The sequence below is a fragment of the Simochromis diagramma genome, unplaced genomic scaffold (assembly GCF_900408965.1).
Source record: "Simochromis diagramma unplaced genomic scaffold, fSimDia1.1 OVJJ01000205.1, whole genome shotgun sequence".
Lineage (NCBI taxonomy): Eukaryota > Metazoa > Chordata > Actinopteri > Cichliformes > Cichlidae > Simochromis > Simochromis diagramma.
In genome coordinates this window covers 10685936-10700825 of record NW_024386782.1, presented here as the reverse complement: position 1 = coordinate 10700825, position 14890 = coordinate 10685936, and the positions used below count along the sequence as shown (strand labels likewise).

Below are 14890 nucleotides of genomic sequence, written 5' to 3'. Positions count from 1 at the left end.
AGTTCAGCATACATATTTTTTAATTGAAAGCACCATGCTGTGCTGTAAAACCATAATTATTTTCCACTGCTCAACCCTGTGGGAACTCAGGTGAAAGGCAGATCTCACACACTGGGTGATGTAGAGCCAGTTTTCTTTTCTTTCAAACCTTTTTTTCTCTTCTTTTTAGTTTTCTGAGGTCTAAATAAAGTCTCAGACTAAGGCCTGACATATTGCAGGTCCGGCCTGATTCTTGATGTATTAGAAATTGGCCCCAAGGGTCTCGTCCTAGAAAGCATCCCAGGGAAGACAGTTGCTGAGAACCAGTTCCCAGATCAGCTGCGCTCACTCTCTGGCTTTCCTCTGACTCCTCATGGCGCTACGTTGTCTCAGAGGAAGGATAAATCGTTGCTCTAAATTATTTAGTTACTTCAAATTTGTCTTTTCCTCTTTCTTTATCCAATACGGTGTCATAGAGTGGGCTGCTGTAAAAAAATAATGAGCGGGTGCCATGAATTATTAATCGATACTTAATTACAACCCAAGAAATGAACAAAGACATGACAGGAAATTGATGGTGTTTTGACTGTGCATATCAGAGGCTGAATTGTTATGGAGGAGGTTTGAATTGGATCTATTACAGCTGTCTAAGTAGTGTCGCATGGGTGAGGAGTGGGGGGGGGGGGGGGGGGGGAAATACTTCAGTGAGGTTTACGTCAGGGGCCTAAATGGTTTGCAGAGCAAATACGTCAAGGTGACATTCGCTGCTTTGCTGAGCGTACAGTGAGTCAGGAGCGTGCAGGGAAAGCTGTGCTACGGTTTATGTCGAAGTGATTAGCTAATTAACTGATTAACAGAAAACTTTTTGTAAACATTTATGCAGTTTCATTAAATATTTAGGTTTAGCACAAAATATGCTAAACTGTTTCTTTTTTCAGTTTACAATTACAAGGATTAAGCAAAATAAACAAAACAAAACCCCCGAAAATCATCAGACTGAACTTATTTTTTGGCCTAATCACGTTCCCAGTTTACCGAGGATAAAAACTGATTTAGCTTAAAAGGGTAAAAAAAAAAACATTCCCTGCAACCCTCAACATGGTAAGCAGATTCTGAAATGGATGACTGAAAGATCAGCGTCGGATTTTATAATCACAATTCCAAAAAGGTGGGACGCTGTGTAAAATGTACATAAATAGCAGAATCTCTTCTCATATTCTTAATCAAATATATAAGATCTTTAAATTCTACTATTTTATGAAAAATATTGGCTCATTTTCAATTTGAGGACCAGCTGCTTGTCCCTCTTTTGTCTGAGAGACGTTGTGGGTCTTCTTTGTTTTATTTTTCATGCTTTTATGTGTTTAAACTTGGAGAAACTCTTCTACTATGAAGCTATTCTGTTGTAATAGCTGCAGTTTGTAGTTTAACATTGTCTTGCTGAAATATGCGAGGCCTTCCCTGAAAAATATGTCATCTGGATGGGAGCACATGTTTCTTTAAAACCTGTTTACACCTTTCAGCATTCATGGTGTAAACATTTTAAATTTTAACCACAAAACAGTTTTCCACTTTGCCTCAGTCTATTTTAAATGAGCTTCAGCTCAGAGAAGATTATCATCACCACATAATGGCTTCTTCTTTGCATAGCAGAGCTTTAACTTGTATCTGTTGATGGCATTGTGAACTTTGTTCACATATAACGTTATTTGAAAGTGTTCCTCAGCCCATGCTGTGATTCCCATGCTGGCTGAGGGTCTGAAGATCATGCACAATACTGCGTTTCAGTCTTGTCCCTTGCACACTGATATCTCCAGATTCTCTGCACCTTTTGAGGATATTATACACGTACGACATATGACAACACGCATTATTCTGAAGTATAATGATCTGATTTGTAGATGCAGTGTTTTTACAGAGCAGTGAAACTCTGCCCATCTTTTTAAGATGATCTTTTTAGTCCTGGTCATGTTACTTACCTGTTGCCAGGTAACCGAATTATGTGCAAAACATTCCTCCAGTTGGTTTTTTTAGTACTATTTTCTTTTCAATGCTTTTGTTGGCCCATCCCAACAAAAGCAATTGTGTCATATTACTGCCATCAAATTAAAAAAGAACTAATACTTCTCATGAAATAGTAAAATAACCCAGTTTAAACATTTTATACGTTTTGTATGTATGTGAATAAAATATGGATTTATGAGATTTGCAGAAAATGGCCTTTCGTTTTAACGCACATTTCACACAGCAGCCTAACATTAAATACAAATTTTGGTGGTTATAATATTATAGCTAATTGTTGTTAATTTACAGCTTCCAAACTGAATACATACGTGTTGTGACAGTAGCTGTGACTGGCTGGCTTCGACCTTGGTCCCGGAGCGCCACCAGGTTCACTGTATATTCTTCGCCTGGCCTCAAACCAGTTTGCACAAATGACGTGATGGTGCTGGGCAGCTGTGTAGTCATCCCTCCATCATTATCCTGGAAGAAAAGCAAGGATTAAAGTGACAAAGGGGAAGGAAGAGGGAGAGAGAGCTCCTATCTGTTGCACAATGTTTTAATTTTTCAGTAAATATCAGCAACTGTGTGGCACAAACAGCATCTCTCAGTGAAGGTAAGAAAAAGGCCCTCCCCCAATGACAGAACTTCAGCAGCTAATTTACATGCAGTACATTTTCTGTGTTGTATGCTTAAACTTTTGGAAGGTTTAGCACATTAAATTCCCAAACCGAATATCAAACGGGCTAGAGTGATATTTCTCTGGCCATGTTCTGCAAAGGCAGCACTGTGTGCGTTTCCAAAGGCCTGTCACTCATCCATACAGAGTCACAGCCATTCCCAGCTGTTCTCAGAGAGCCAGCGTTGCAAATGCACTACCTGCCATCACGCAGATGTTACACCCACTGCTGGTCCGAGATCTCCAAACCCCTGCGCTTTGACGGTTGCTATTAAAACAGAACATATAACAGCTTGCTGCTTTCCTGAATCAAATCTGTAATTAGAGATGTAATCCATTTAATTACCTCAGCTCCAATTACCAGGGTGGGCAGTAACACTCACAATGGTAATGTTCTAACAACAAGTGGTGTTCAATCTCAATAATAATACAGTTTCATGGAGGTAATGCTAAATTAAGCAAAATGAATCACCACAAAAGTATATCCCACTCCCATCTCATGTGTCACTTTGCTCATAATTAGTCATCATTATCTGGGCCGACAAGATCGCTTTGGCGACTTAGTCCCTTGTATTTTCTATTGCTTCCGTTTTACTGGATGAAAAGAAAATGTAGCAATTTAACTGCCCATTCATACATTCACTGTTTTTGTTCTTTTCTAATGATAAGAACTAGCGGGAAGTGTTTTTAGTCATCTCACAATTCAGAGGAAAAAATTCTGTACAACAAATACATCTAATTTGTTTACAGTTACCCGCGCTGAAAACTTATGTTTGAAAATCATTCATTATCCTTTTTAAATAGACAGCAATAGACGGTAACAAGGAAGATCGAAGAGTTCCCCCAGCCCGACACACAAAAGTATAGTCTGTTATTCAAAGTAACGGTGACACTGCTTCCGGAAAAGACGTTCCCATCTTTTGTCTTTTAAATGTCATGTTTAATGCTGTGAGCACAAATATCAAAAAATCATCAACTTTGTTGTCTTAAGTTGAGAAACACTTCCTCAAAGACTAGTAGGAGAAAGTTAACAACATGTGTGCACGAGCTCGTTTGTTATCCTCTCATTTATTAACACAATTCTTTTTAAAGTGATTTGAGAAAAATACACTTGAATTGGAGTTTTTCATGGTTGCATTTTTTTAAAGTTGAAAGAGTCCTTACGGAAAACAAATATGACACTAATGAACACAGAAATTGTTTAATGTCAATATGCGACTGCAATATCTGTCCAATAACACCAGCCCCAGTTGTCAACTGACTGATTCTTCTGCTTTTTCTCCTTCTTGGTGTCTTTTACCTCATTCTTTCCCTTCCATCCTTTTCTATCCCACCAACCGTCTGCATGTCTGTGGTTCTCCGCTTTTCCTCTTTCCTGGCAGCTCCATCTTCAGCATCCTTTTTCCAGTGTATCTACAATCCCACCCCACCTGCACATGTCCAAACCCTCTCAGCCTTCCTTCTATTTCTTTGTCTCCAAACTGCTCAACCTGAGCCGTCCCTCCGATACACAACTGCCTTTCTTTGTAGTGTTATCTATTTTTTTATTGAATTACAAAATCCAACATATGAGATGTTGCAGTACTGCACGCATGCAGTACAAAAACCCTGGCAGCATATTACATTATGGGAATGTACCATATATACCGTGCTATAGCAGTTTCTAACCATATTAATGGTGGGTCCTAAAGCTCACCTTCCCCCCTTCCCTCTCGCTTTGTTTCCTTTTTACAGGGTAGTGAGTTTTGTGTTTGTTCGCATAGGCCAAAGCTTTCATGCCTACTTCCATTACAAGATTGTCAAAATTCACAATCCCTACTGCTGGATTAAACCCACCAGGGGTGGGACTGCCAACTCATAATATGATTTCCCCTGCGGCTGGAGAGAGAGGGAGGGAGGGAAAGCAAGGGACGATTGAGGAAAGAATATAAGAGAGAGAGAGAGAGAGAGGGATGCGAGAGAGGTGAAACAAAAAGGGATGGAGGGCAGTTTCAAGGGGTAACTGAAAAAAAAAACAGTTACAGATTTCCACCAAGGGCTGTTGGATGGAAAATAGAAACAAGGGATTAGGTGGAAAGGCCCGGGGGGATGGGAGAACACAACAGTGATGAGACATGAAGGAATGGACAGACCAAAGGAGGATGGGAACACTAAAAGCAATAAAATAAAATTAAGATGAGCACTTTTTTTTAACTTACTATCCTTAAAAGGCCTTGAAAAACAAACACACAAAAGCATCTTAACATCAGATTTGAGACTTAGTGCCTGGCTGGACCAAAGGATATCTCCCTTGAGAACACCTTAAAGGAGAAAACCAATTACTGTGAGAGGGGACAAGATTAGAGTTCAGAGTACCTGAGTTTACAGCAGGAATTAGAAAGAGAAAGGCTTTTGCTTTTTGGCTTTGAACCTGGCCCTAGTATGGCTTCGCGAAGGGTTATTCAGGAAAAAAAAGAGTTTAATGGCTCATCCATCTAATAGCCAATAAGCTTAAGACAATCCGCTCGTTTAATTTGGTATGGGCTTTAAACCCTCAAGAAAACCTAAATCCATGCAGTTTTCTCCCCGTTTTTACAGACATTCAAAGCTAGAGGATGGTATTAGTGAGATTTGACAACAATTATTTCCAATCAAGATTTCACAAGCAAAACCCTGAAAAATAAAGAGTGTGCAAATATGTATCTAAAGCATAAATAACTCTTTATTCCTTCTGTTCACCTCACAAACACACGGGGATTAGGCGAGACTCGTGCACTCTCGCTTCTGAATGGGCAGATGTCACATGGTGCTGAACTACATTATCAATCCCTTGTTTTGCTTTTCTGGCCCTGTATGTGATAAAAAAAACAATCAAAATTCAACCTCTGAAGCACCATCGTAGACGTCGTCAAATCACATTGATTCAAATGTTCCAGCAGAGCCATTAACCAATGAAACGATGGTACGCAAATGTACTGAGAGTCTGGTTGCCTGGGCAGTTGATCATTGCGGTGAATAATCAACCTGTTGAACAATCGAAGCTCAAATAGCTTGCCTTGTGATTCCAGTCAAGGTACACCCCAGCCACACACAAACACACACACACACACACATATCAGGAATGCCCAAAATCAAGAATCGCATCCATGTGTGTCATGTTTGAGTCTGCAAGCTTATTTAATGGTAAAAGGACTGATTATTATATAGCACTTTTCTACACTTTTCATTGTTTTTATGTCTTTGTATGTTATAATTTTGGTCTTCTTCTTCACCAATGGTTGACAGGCCAACAACAGCACTAGCGAAGGTAGTCGTGGCGACGATAAATGGTTACCTGTAGACAACAGTCTGCAAAACTCACAGCCAGCTGTGGGAAGGACTATTGCAGAACCATACTGGATATGTTTCACTGTACTTTCAGCATCTGTGGTGTAGTCTGACATAAGGAGGAGTGTCAATTCCATTCATTTAGATTCAGACAGGTAGATTGTACCTTGGGGATGAAGCTAATCTCCCATCCATCGAAGGAATAGTAGAACGGTTGCCAGTGGACCTCCACTGATGTCTCTGTCATGGATTTGAAGACTAAAACATCTGGACTTGAGAGATCTGAAGGAGTAGAGACATATCATTGTTCTTCAGTGAACCAACAGTCCATAAATCACAACTCTGTCTAATGCTTAAAAAACTCTCTTCTTTCTCTTTTTAAGTTTGGATACGTGAAAGTTTTCATAGTTTTGATGATATATAACTCACTGAAAAAGAACAGCTCATTCTTTAATTTTCAAAGTGCTATAATTAAATGTTTCCCAACAATCTTTCCAGAATATCTAATTAAACCATTAAAATTAAGTTTAGCAAAAAAATAATGCCCAAAATAAATCATATTCTAGTGGAAAAATGGATCCATCAGAGTAAAGTGCCCTGAATCTAATTTATTAGTTGAAATTCTACTTAAATTAAATTCAGTTGTTGTTGAAATTGAGAATAATTTTACAAGCCAAGCCAGCACTAATAGCAATACACTGTATGTACCTAAACGTCACCTAATACACCGATCATACAATATTTTGCTTCCAGTGGAAGAAAAAAAAAAACTTTTTCAGGGTTTTAATGCTTGCAGAGTGTTGGTAAGCGTGAAAGCAATTGGCGCATTTCAATATCAGGTGCAAGGACCCGGCATTAACACAGTGTGTGTGTGTGAGTGACACTAAGCAGTTGTTACAGGTGAAAATCACAAGCAATTTGCACAGACAAGCAAGTGGTATTCTCACTCTGTTGACACAGAGAAACATCTTTGGGAGGACTTGACAAAAAAAAAAAAATCGTGATAGACACTGTGTGCACATTTGTTAATGTAGAACTGCACGTGCAATAATCCAGGAGCCCGGGGATATTGCGTGAAGGTAAATTGAGATATTAAATTGGGAAACAAAGATGCTTTCAGGCTCATTCTGTTGCACCACAAGGGAACATTTTATAAAAAAAAAAGAACAAAAAAAGAACAAAAACATATGATTGCACTTACAGGTCCAAACAGTAATACTGGCAGGAACGCTGATAGTGTTGTTAATGACAGCGAACACATTGATGTTGTACTCCATGCCAGCTTGGAGCTCCAAGATAGTGCAGGTAGTCGTGTTGCCTGGAATCCTTATCTCTAGCTGCACACCTGACAGGGAGACAGGTGAAGAGATTTACGCCGATACATGGATGCACTGCTTTTTTTTTTTTTTTACAAAGAAATAGGAGATGTCGATGCTTTCAAGAGATTTCGAAGCAACGGGAAGTTACAGTAACTCACGGCTGTCCTTGCTTTGAAAGGTCAGCGTGGATCTGTACTTACCTCCGGGGGTGCTCGGTGTGTAGGTCACCAAGAAATCTGTCAGCACAACTGACCCCTCCCACTCCAGCTCGATGGTTTGATCTGTCACCCCTCGAACCTTCAAGTTCATGGCGGGTGCAACTGTTAACGAAAAACAGAAAGCAAAACAACTAATTTGAAATTTTTTTTGTACATTTGTTTTTGGTGTAGCAATGAAAAATACAAATCTTACACTAGTAATCTGCTACTGTAATAAATGTGTGATAAAAAAAAAAAACCTTAACACAAAGCAAAACACTGAAAAATAGGCTTGAGTGGTACCATCTGTCTACCAGCAGCAGAAAGATGAGCAGCCGGACAATCTGTCCCTTCATCAGGCTGACACTGAAGCAGAAAGTTACAGGATTAAAATAGTTGTCATCAGCTTAGCGGAAGGAAATAACTACTGTTTTAACATGAAGATTTAATTATTATTAATTGTACTGATTCTTTTTTTAAGTAACATTTGGAACCATATTAATTCTTACAAAAAGAATTCGTTTATTTGTGTGATTTGAACAAGTATCTGTGGAGATTACTTCAGTAGATGCCAAAAAACAAAACAAAACAAAAAAACGAAGAAGAAAAAAATGTTGTGCGCCTGCGGTGAGGTGTGACTCACAAGAATGGCAATCTGTCTGCTCTGTGAGATGGGCGAGCGACAGATTGCTTCCAAAAAACGTTTTCTGTGTGGATTCGCCTACTTTAATCAGAAAACTGTGAGCATTTAGTAATCGAATTAGTATAAAGGCTGCAATTTGCAACAGAAGGTTCACATTGCATATGTCATTATTTCAGAGTCTCGCACAGAGAGTGGTCAACCAGGTTGCGTATCCCTTGCTGTAATCCTTTGGTGAGCCAGCTTAAGCGCAGCCTGTCCAGTGAGTTAAGTAAGCCTGACATCCAAACTCTACAGATAAAAGATAATTTTACATGAGAGCTGTTGCCTTATCAGCTCAGCCAGATCAGTCAAAGGGCTAGAAAATGTTAAGGTGGTTATTAATCATGCCGATTTTAGAAGAGACATTAAAGTCTTACTTGTGGGCTTCGCGAGCTACTTATGTAGGAAATATGAGAATTTGTGTATTTTTGAAGCATTTCTGCAATAATCATTGAAGGTCCTGTGAAAAGGCTGAAACTTTTTAAAAGAAACTGGCTCGCTATAGTGGATTATACTGTGAGTGGAGTTTCTTTGGTGCACGTACATACATAGCCAGACTTCAAACCCCAGTCAGAAAGGATGTTAGTTAGTTATCATCTTTCTTTGTTAACCCACACGTTGTCCTTCAGGCTCTGTGCGTGCTCCCATTTAAAGGAGGTGTTTGACCCATCATTTGACTTTTCTTTCTCACAAAGTGGATCGATTCAGTGCAGCCTACTTCAGGTCAGAAACACCGTCAGACCAACAGGTGATGGAGATCTATAAAGAATGTGAGGAGTGTAACGGCAAAACAGAGCACTAGTTGGAAATAAGGTAAGAAAGCAATGCTGACGCTTGATCGGGTCTCTTTAGATTTGTGGCAACAAAGTAAAGTTCATCCGTGCAGCATTCTTGGTAATAACTATCCTCCTGACAGACTGATCAGTTTTGTAGTCTGTGTTCTGGCAGCAATTTCAGGACTGTACAACTAAACTGATGTTGAGTTACTACAAACTGTAAAAACATATCCCTGCACTATTTGTACCACATTTGTCTCATCACGTGTGGCATTATTCCACATTTACTTTGGTGTTATTACCAACATATGGCTAAACAAGCTCAATGTATAAACTGTATCTATTCACCAGAGAATATATATCACACTTATACCGCCGCCGAGGAAAAGAATCACTGAAAACATGTCACTTTCACTCGATTTACACCAAACTAACTAAATGATGCCTTAACTGAACACTTGCTTTGAGTCCGGTTGTGTTTTAAGTTACAGTAAGAAAGACACAACCATTCATGCATGTCTTTGGCGTGTAGGAGGAAGCCAGGGTACGCAGGGGGAACACAAAAGTGCAGAAAGGCTGCAGATGTGATGGGTTCAAACTGGGGAGTGTCTTGCTGTGAGGCAACAGTGCTAACCACTGCACCACCATGTCGCCAGCTGACTTTGTGACAACGAGAACTTCTAACTCATTAATCACGGTCTTTGGTACTCTGCTATTTAGCCTGTATTTGTTTAGATTTTAGAACATTAAGTATGCAATTTCTCTTTTTCCAATCTAACGTCAGATATGTTAAACTAACAGCATTAAATACACTGACACTGAAGAAATTTTAAAAAACTGATGATCCATGGGAAGCTGTGATGCACTCCTTTTTTCTGGCCCATTACATCCTTACAGTGAGTTACAGCTTTTTTCACCAAATTGGCTATTAACTGTTTTTTGCTTTGTGTGAGATAATATCTCAATTTAATGTTTTTTTTTTTTTTTTTTTTAAAGAAAGCAGTGATGTAATTAAGAAAGTGCACATGCTCCACTGCTTATTGAGCTATATGCATACAAATAGGTTGTACAGCTAGTATGACCAAATTTCATGCATCCAATTGGACCGTTGCAAAGCCACAGTTTGATTTAATGTTAAGCAATAGTAACTAGGCATGTTGAGCTTTCAGAAGAGGGGGAAATTCAGAATGTGTGCAAATGAAACCTGCAAATCACATATACTGTTTCAAAATATTCAGCTGATAAATTAAATAGTGAATGTGGCTTCCCAGTACAAGTGCTTTCTCTCATTCATTTCAGAGATTTACTATTATTTCCTTTGGAATGTCTCTCATTGACAGTTGAAAATGCCATAAATTGACACGCTGGGTGCTGGAGCAGCACCCGACAGGGGCGGGACTTGGCTAAAGGTCAGAAGCTTTTATTTATTTTTTTACATTTTTGCCTCATACCACCACCCGTGCATTTCACGCAGGCTGACAAGACATCATCATCATCGAGTGGCGAACCTATTTTGTGGTAATGGAGTATGAGTAGAAAATATATTTATAGATTATTAAGATCTTGGTTATGAAAATGTTCTTACCCATAAGGTAGGCAGTAATTATTATATTTAAAACTTTTGTTTGTGTTTTAATTATCCTGAAGTCACGCCTAAATAGTGCTCTGTTAGTTTAGACACTGTGATTAGAGACAGATGTTAGCCAGGTAGCCTGTCATACTTAGAGACAGCTTATTACACCCATCTCATATTTGAACAGATTGCATCGTTAAAGCGAATCCCAGCCAGTAAAAGATACCAGTGCTGGGTGCAAGAAATCCTGAACTTGAGATCATCAGGTCGTAAACCTAAGAGGTGGTGCTGAATGCAAATGTGGAGCCATAAAGAAAGACCGTCCACAACTCCCACAGGCAAACACAACAAAAGGGGAGGGGGAGACGAGTGAAGGACATAAAGGAGGTGAGACAAGACAGATGATACAAACAGTTTGACTTGGGGAAAAAAAAAACTGTAGGATGGGCTGGATGCACAGAAGACACAGAAGAAGAGAAAGAGATCTGCTGGAGAAAAATAAATAATTTAACACTGAAAAACAACTAAAAGTAAACTAGACCAAAAAGGATGAAAGAGAGAAGGAGATAAAGGAGAATTGTGATGGTGTGAAAAACAAAACTCTCCCCACCCCTGTGATACAGGACACTACAGCCGATCAGTGAATCCCCCACCGGGAACCCTTGGGTAGAATTTTCCAGCACTTTCTCACGCGCTCGACAGATGGGCCCATCCTGTACAGTGGCTAGATCATTTCAGAACAGAGGGACAAATCCTGCAGCATTCACTTAACGAGATTTATTTCGTCAGTTCAACTTGTCAGGTATATAAAGGGAATGATAAATCAAAGAAGGGGCAATAATCCACGGGACAAAAGAATAGTGACTGAATAAGGTCATGCAAGAGACGAATGGATGAACTCCTCGAAAGCAAAGACATACAATACTATGCAAAGGTCTCAAGCCACACCTCATTTCTTGATATTTTCCTTCCAAGAAGCCAGACTTTCTTCGGACATTTCAAAGTGGTCTTGGGCTGTAGTTCTCCAGAGTTTCTGATTTCCTTTGGTTGTTGCCTACTTTTTCACTCATTTTTAGTCCACTCCTAGTACCTGAACATTTTTAGAGGAATGCTGTTCTGCTCCTTATGCCACTTAACACTGACCTATGAAAAACTCAAGAACCACTCCAGCTCAAGGTATAAACAACTGTGTCTATATATACAACTAAGCAAAGAACCAAATTTTCTAAAAGTATCTAAATGAAGGATGGCTCAAGACTTTTGCACAGTACTGTAAGTACAGCAGAAGGTCAGGGGTAGAGTGATTAACAAGGTTACTCAGAAAAGTCTGTCAACAGTATTAAATATTATTTCACTATGTGGCCATGTAAAAGCTCACTATCAAACAATTAAGTTGGGTATAAAGTTTTTGGTTAATTTTATTTACCCTGATGAGTGGTCTAACAGAGGATTGGTGCATTCAGACATCCCATCAACATTTCTAGTTGGTGAAAAACCAAGAGTGAATGACAGGCAGCACCAACCAACCTTGGATGGCAAAGTTTACTAATAGCTTTGCGCTGTTAGGAACTAATCGCCCGTCTTAAAACGATCCGCAACATAAATCACATATTTCAAAGTACACTGCTTGAATCACATGAACTAATTAAAATGCTCAAGGTTTTTGTCTTCTTCAGCTTGTATTCTTCTGAATGTTTGCTTGAGAAAGGGCAAGTTGCTGAAGGTTGTTGAAGAATCTTGCCTGGAGTGTTTAAGTCTCATTAAGTCTAATCAGTATGCTATTATAGGCAGATATAGCAGTATCCACCGAACTAAGACCCCGATGGTACAACTTAAGCACACAGCGAAGGTCAGTGCATCATCAGAGAAGGAACTTACCTTCAGGCTGCTATGTGTAATGGAATTTTTCATATAAATCACGCTTAAATGACTAAACTGAATGTTTTACTGTTAATTATAATATTTTGGAATTTCTGTTGGGTGGAAAAGAAAGGACAGATGACTTTTAGGAAGCAAATCAAGACAGATATTTTGAAGATACAGTACAAGATTGTTTTCTTCCTCTGGCTCAGAGTAAAAGACTTACTGCTGCACTTTGAATGATCCAAACAAACCAATATCTCAATAATAAATCAAGCTGAAGTTAAACAGACTGAGTTATCAGACTCACAAAGCCTGATAATCATGAATCACAGGCGTGACTACCAGCTGAAATGTGATAACTGCCAACACAGACAATGCTGAATAAAAAAAAATAAACAACAAGCACAAAAAGTTTCTTTTGTGTTCTTTTTACAATAGTCATTGATAGAGATACAAATAATAATTTTGTGTTGCACAAACAAAAAGAGCTAAAAAAAACAAACAAGCTGAAACACAGTTTCAGTCAAAACCATAATAACGATGTATGTTCTCACCCTGCTGAGGCTGTCCGTGAAAGCAACACGTGAAAAAAAACCCACCCGCACAGCTGTCAGCCGATTGTGACAATGCATTACTGTGCGATGAGGCGAGTGTCACATTCCTGCCAAAATCGCTCGAGCTGTTAATCATAATATAATTGTATGGAGCAAAGCTAGTCTTTTAACAGTAGGCTTGTTTTAACCTGGGCTGCTGTAAGTAACAAGGCCATGCTTTTGACTCATGAAGCCATAAAACTGACTGATGCTGAATGGGGCAATAAAACAAGGAAACAATATCTATAAGCAGACCACAGCGCCTAACTCTAAAAAATAAAATCTATACATGTGGCTTCCACTTTGTCCTTTTACAACACACATCCATTAAAATGTTTATATATATTTTTTAAAATCTATAATATTCATATAGTTTAATGGCATAATAAAGCTATTACAGTTATGGCGCATAAAGCCAGCAGCAGCAGCCCTTAATATTAAAAGTACAGCAAAAGGTGATGTAATTTTGCTTGTATGATGTCAATAAGAGTGAATTTTTTTCACACTCATACAGCAACATGCTTCCTCTTGCCTGGAAATGTTAGATGACGTGCTGCGGCAGCTTCTCGAACCACAACTCCCACCACGCAGGCTCTGCGGCTGTTCTAACCTGTCAACATCCTCGAAATGAGGATCCACGACCGTCACGCGCAGGTCGGGTAAGCGGTGAGGCCCGGGCCCCGAAGCTTTATCATAGCGCTGATATGATGAGAAATGTAAATGTCAGTTGTCACCACTGCAGCACTCAAAGGATGTCAACAAAGCAAGAGTGTCACTGTTTCTCCACAGTGGCGTCGGGACTCATAGAAATGATCGTGGAGCACTTCTGCTGTATGGCTGAATGTCACTCTCCTCCAGCTGATTTTGGCTTTTTGGGGGGAATGTATTTTTATGTAAAGATATACTATTTCTTACTGCACGCCTGAAACATCCAATTTAAATTCAACAACCTCCATTATTTCTCGTAGTGGGAGAATATAGGCCACCATTATTGAAGCAAAAATACATGCCGCTTTCTCCAGTTTGTGATAACGTGAAACGCTTAAGCCTGTCACCCTACAATTCTCCGGTAATTGAACTGCTTCGTTTTGTATTCAGCAAACTATCCCCTACAAGCGCTGCCTATTTTGGTCTCTAATTACAAAGAAATAGGCAATTCGGTCTCCCTCACTTGGTGTAGATATTAAATGGGTGGGGTAGGACCGAGACGCCTTAGTAATATGATTTTGCATCCCTGCCTTTCTATCACTCGCTCTTCTGTCTGTCCCCATCCGTCACCACGTTGACAGGCCTCTTAAATGGCAGAGGAGGATCTGATATTTTGGCGTGGAGAGCTGGCTTTGAACAAAAGCGGCTCAAAAAACCATCGTAGCTGCGGCTAATATGACAGCTCTCCCCCAGATGAATGTGACTTTTGACAAATGAATGCTGTTACACCTTTGGCTGTCCAGCAAGTCAGGCACCCCACCACCTCCATTTGAAGCACAGATGGGTTTATTTTTCAGGTGTGCTTTCAAACCTGTGAAGTCTACTTCCTATCCAAACACTGCACTAGGTTGTTGCATTAACAACCTCCTTTGTTCGTGCACGTGTTCATGCAAGCTCTCTGCGGCAATCACAGATAGTACTGGGTATTTACAGGAAGCTTTAAGTTTCTGTGTTATGTTCCACTTAATGTGGAAGCAGTCAGTTAATACATTTAAGACAGAATTCTGAAAGTGAATCACGCACATATTTGATCACTGTTTTAGTCAAATAAGAACAAAAAGCCTCTTAAATGTGATGTTTTGCAGTTTTCCACTGCTTTATATAAAACTGTAAGATTTACATCTTTAGGTTTAATGACCGATAACTGATATTGCTGTTTCTTTGGGCTCAGGGAAATTGTGATGGCCTTCAGGTAATTTAATTAATTAACTGAA

General features: G+C 39.4%; 1 protein-coding gene across 7 annotated transcripts in view; it reads right to left on the bottom strand.

Moving 5' to 3' along the window:
* tnr (tenascin R (restrictin, janusin)) overlaps positions 1 to 14890 on the bottom strand; it is a 194837-nt gene that overhangs the window by 56718 nt on the left and 123229 nt on the right. For all 7 annotated transcript variants that reach the window (XM_040021759.1, XM_040021758.1, XM_040021761.1 and 4 more), the window contains 4 exons: positions 7485 to 7604; positions 7167 to 7310; positions 6132 to 6247; positions 2313 to 2463 (listed from right to left, as the gene is read on the bottom strand). In XM_040021759.1, coding sequence (XP_039877693.1) covers positions 2313 to 2463; positions 6132 to 6247; positions 7167 to 7310; positions 7485 to 7604 — 531 coding nt within the window. The remainder of the gene's footprint in view (positions 1 to 2312; positions 2464 to 6131; positions 6248 to 7166; positions 7311 to 7484; positions 7605 to 14890) is intronic.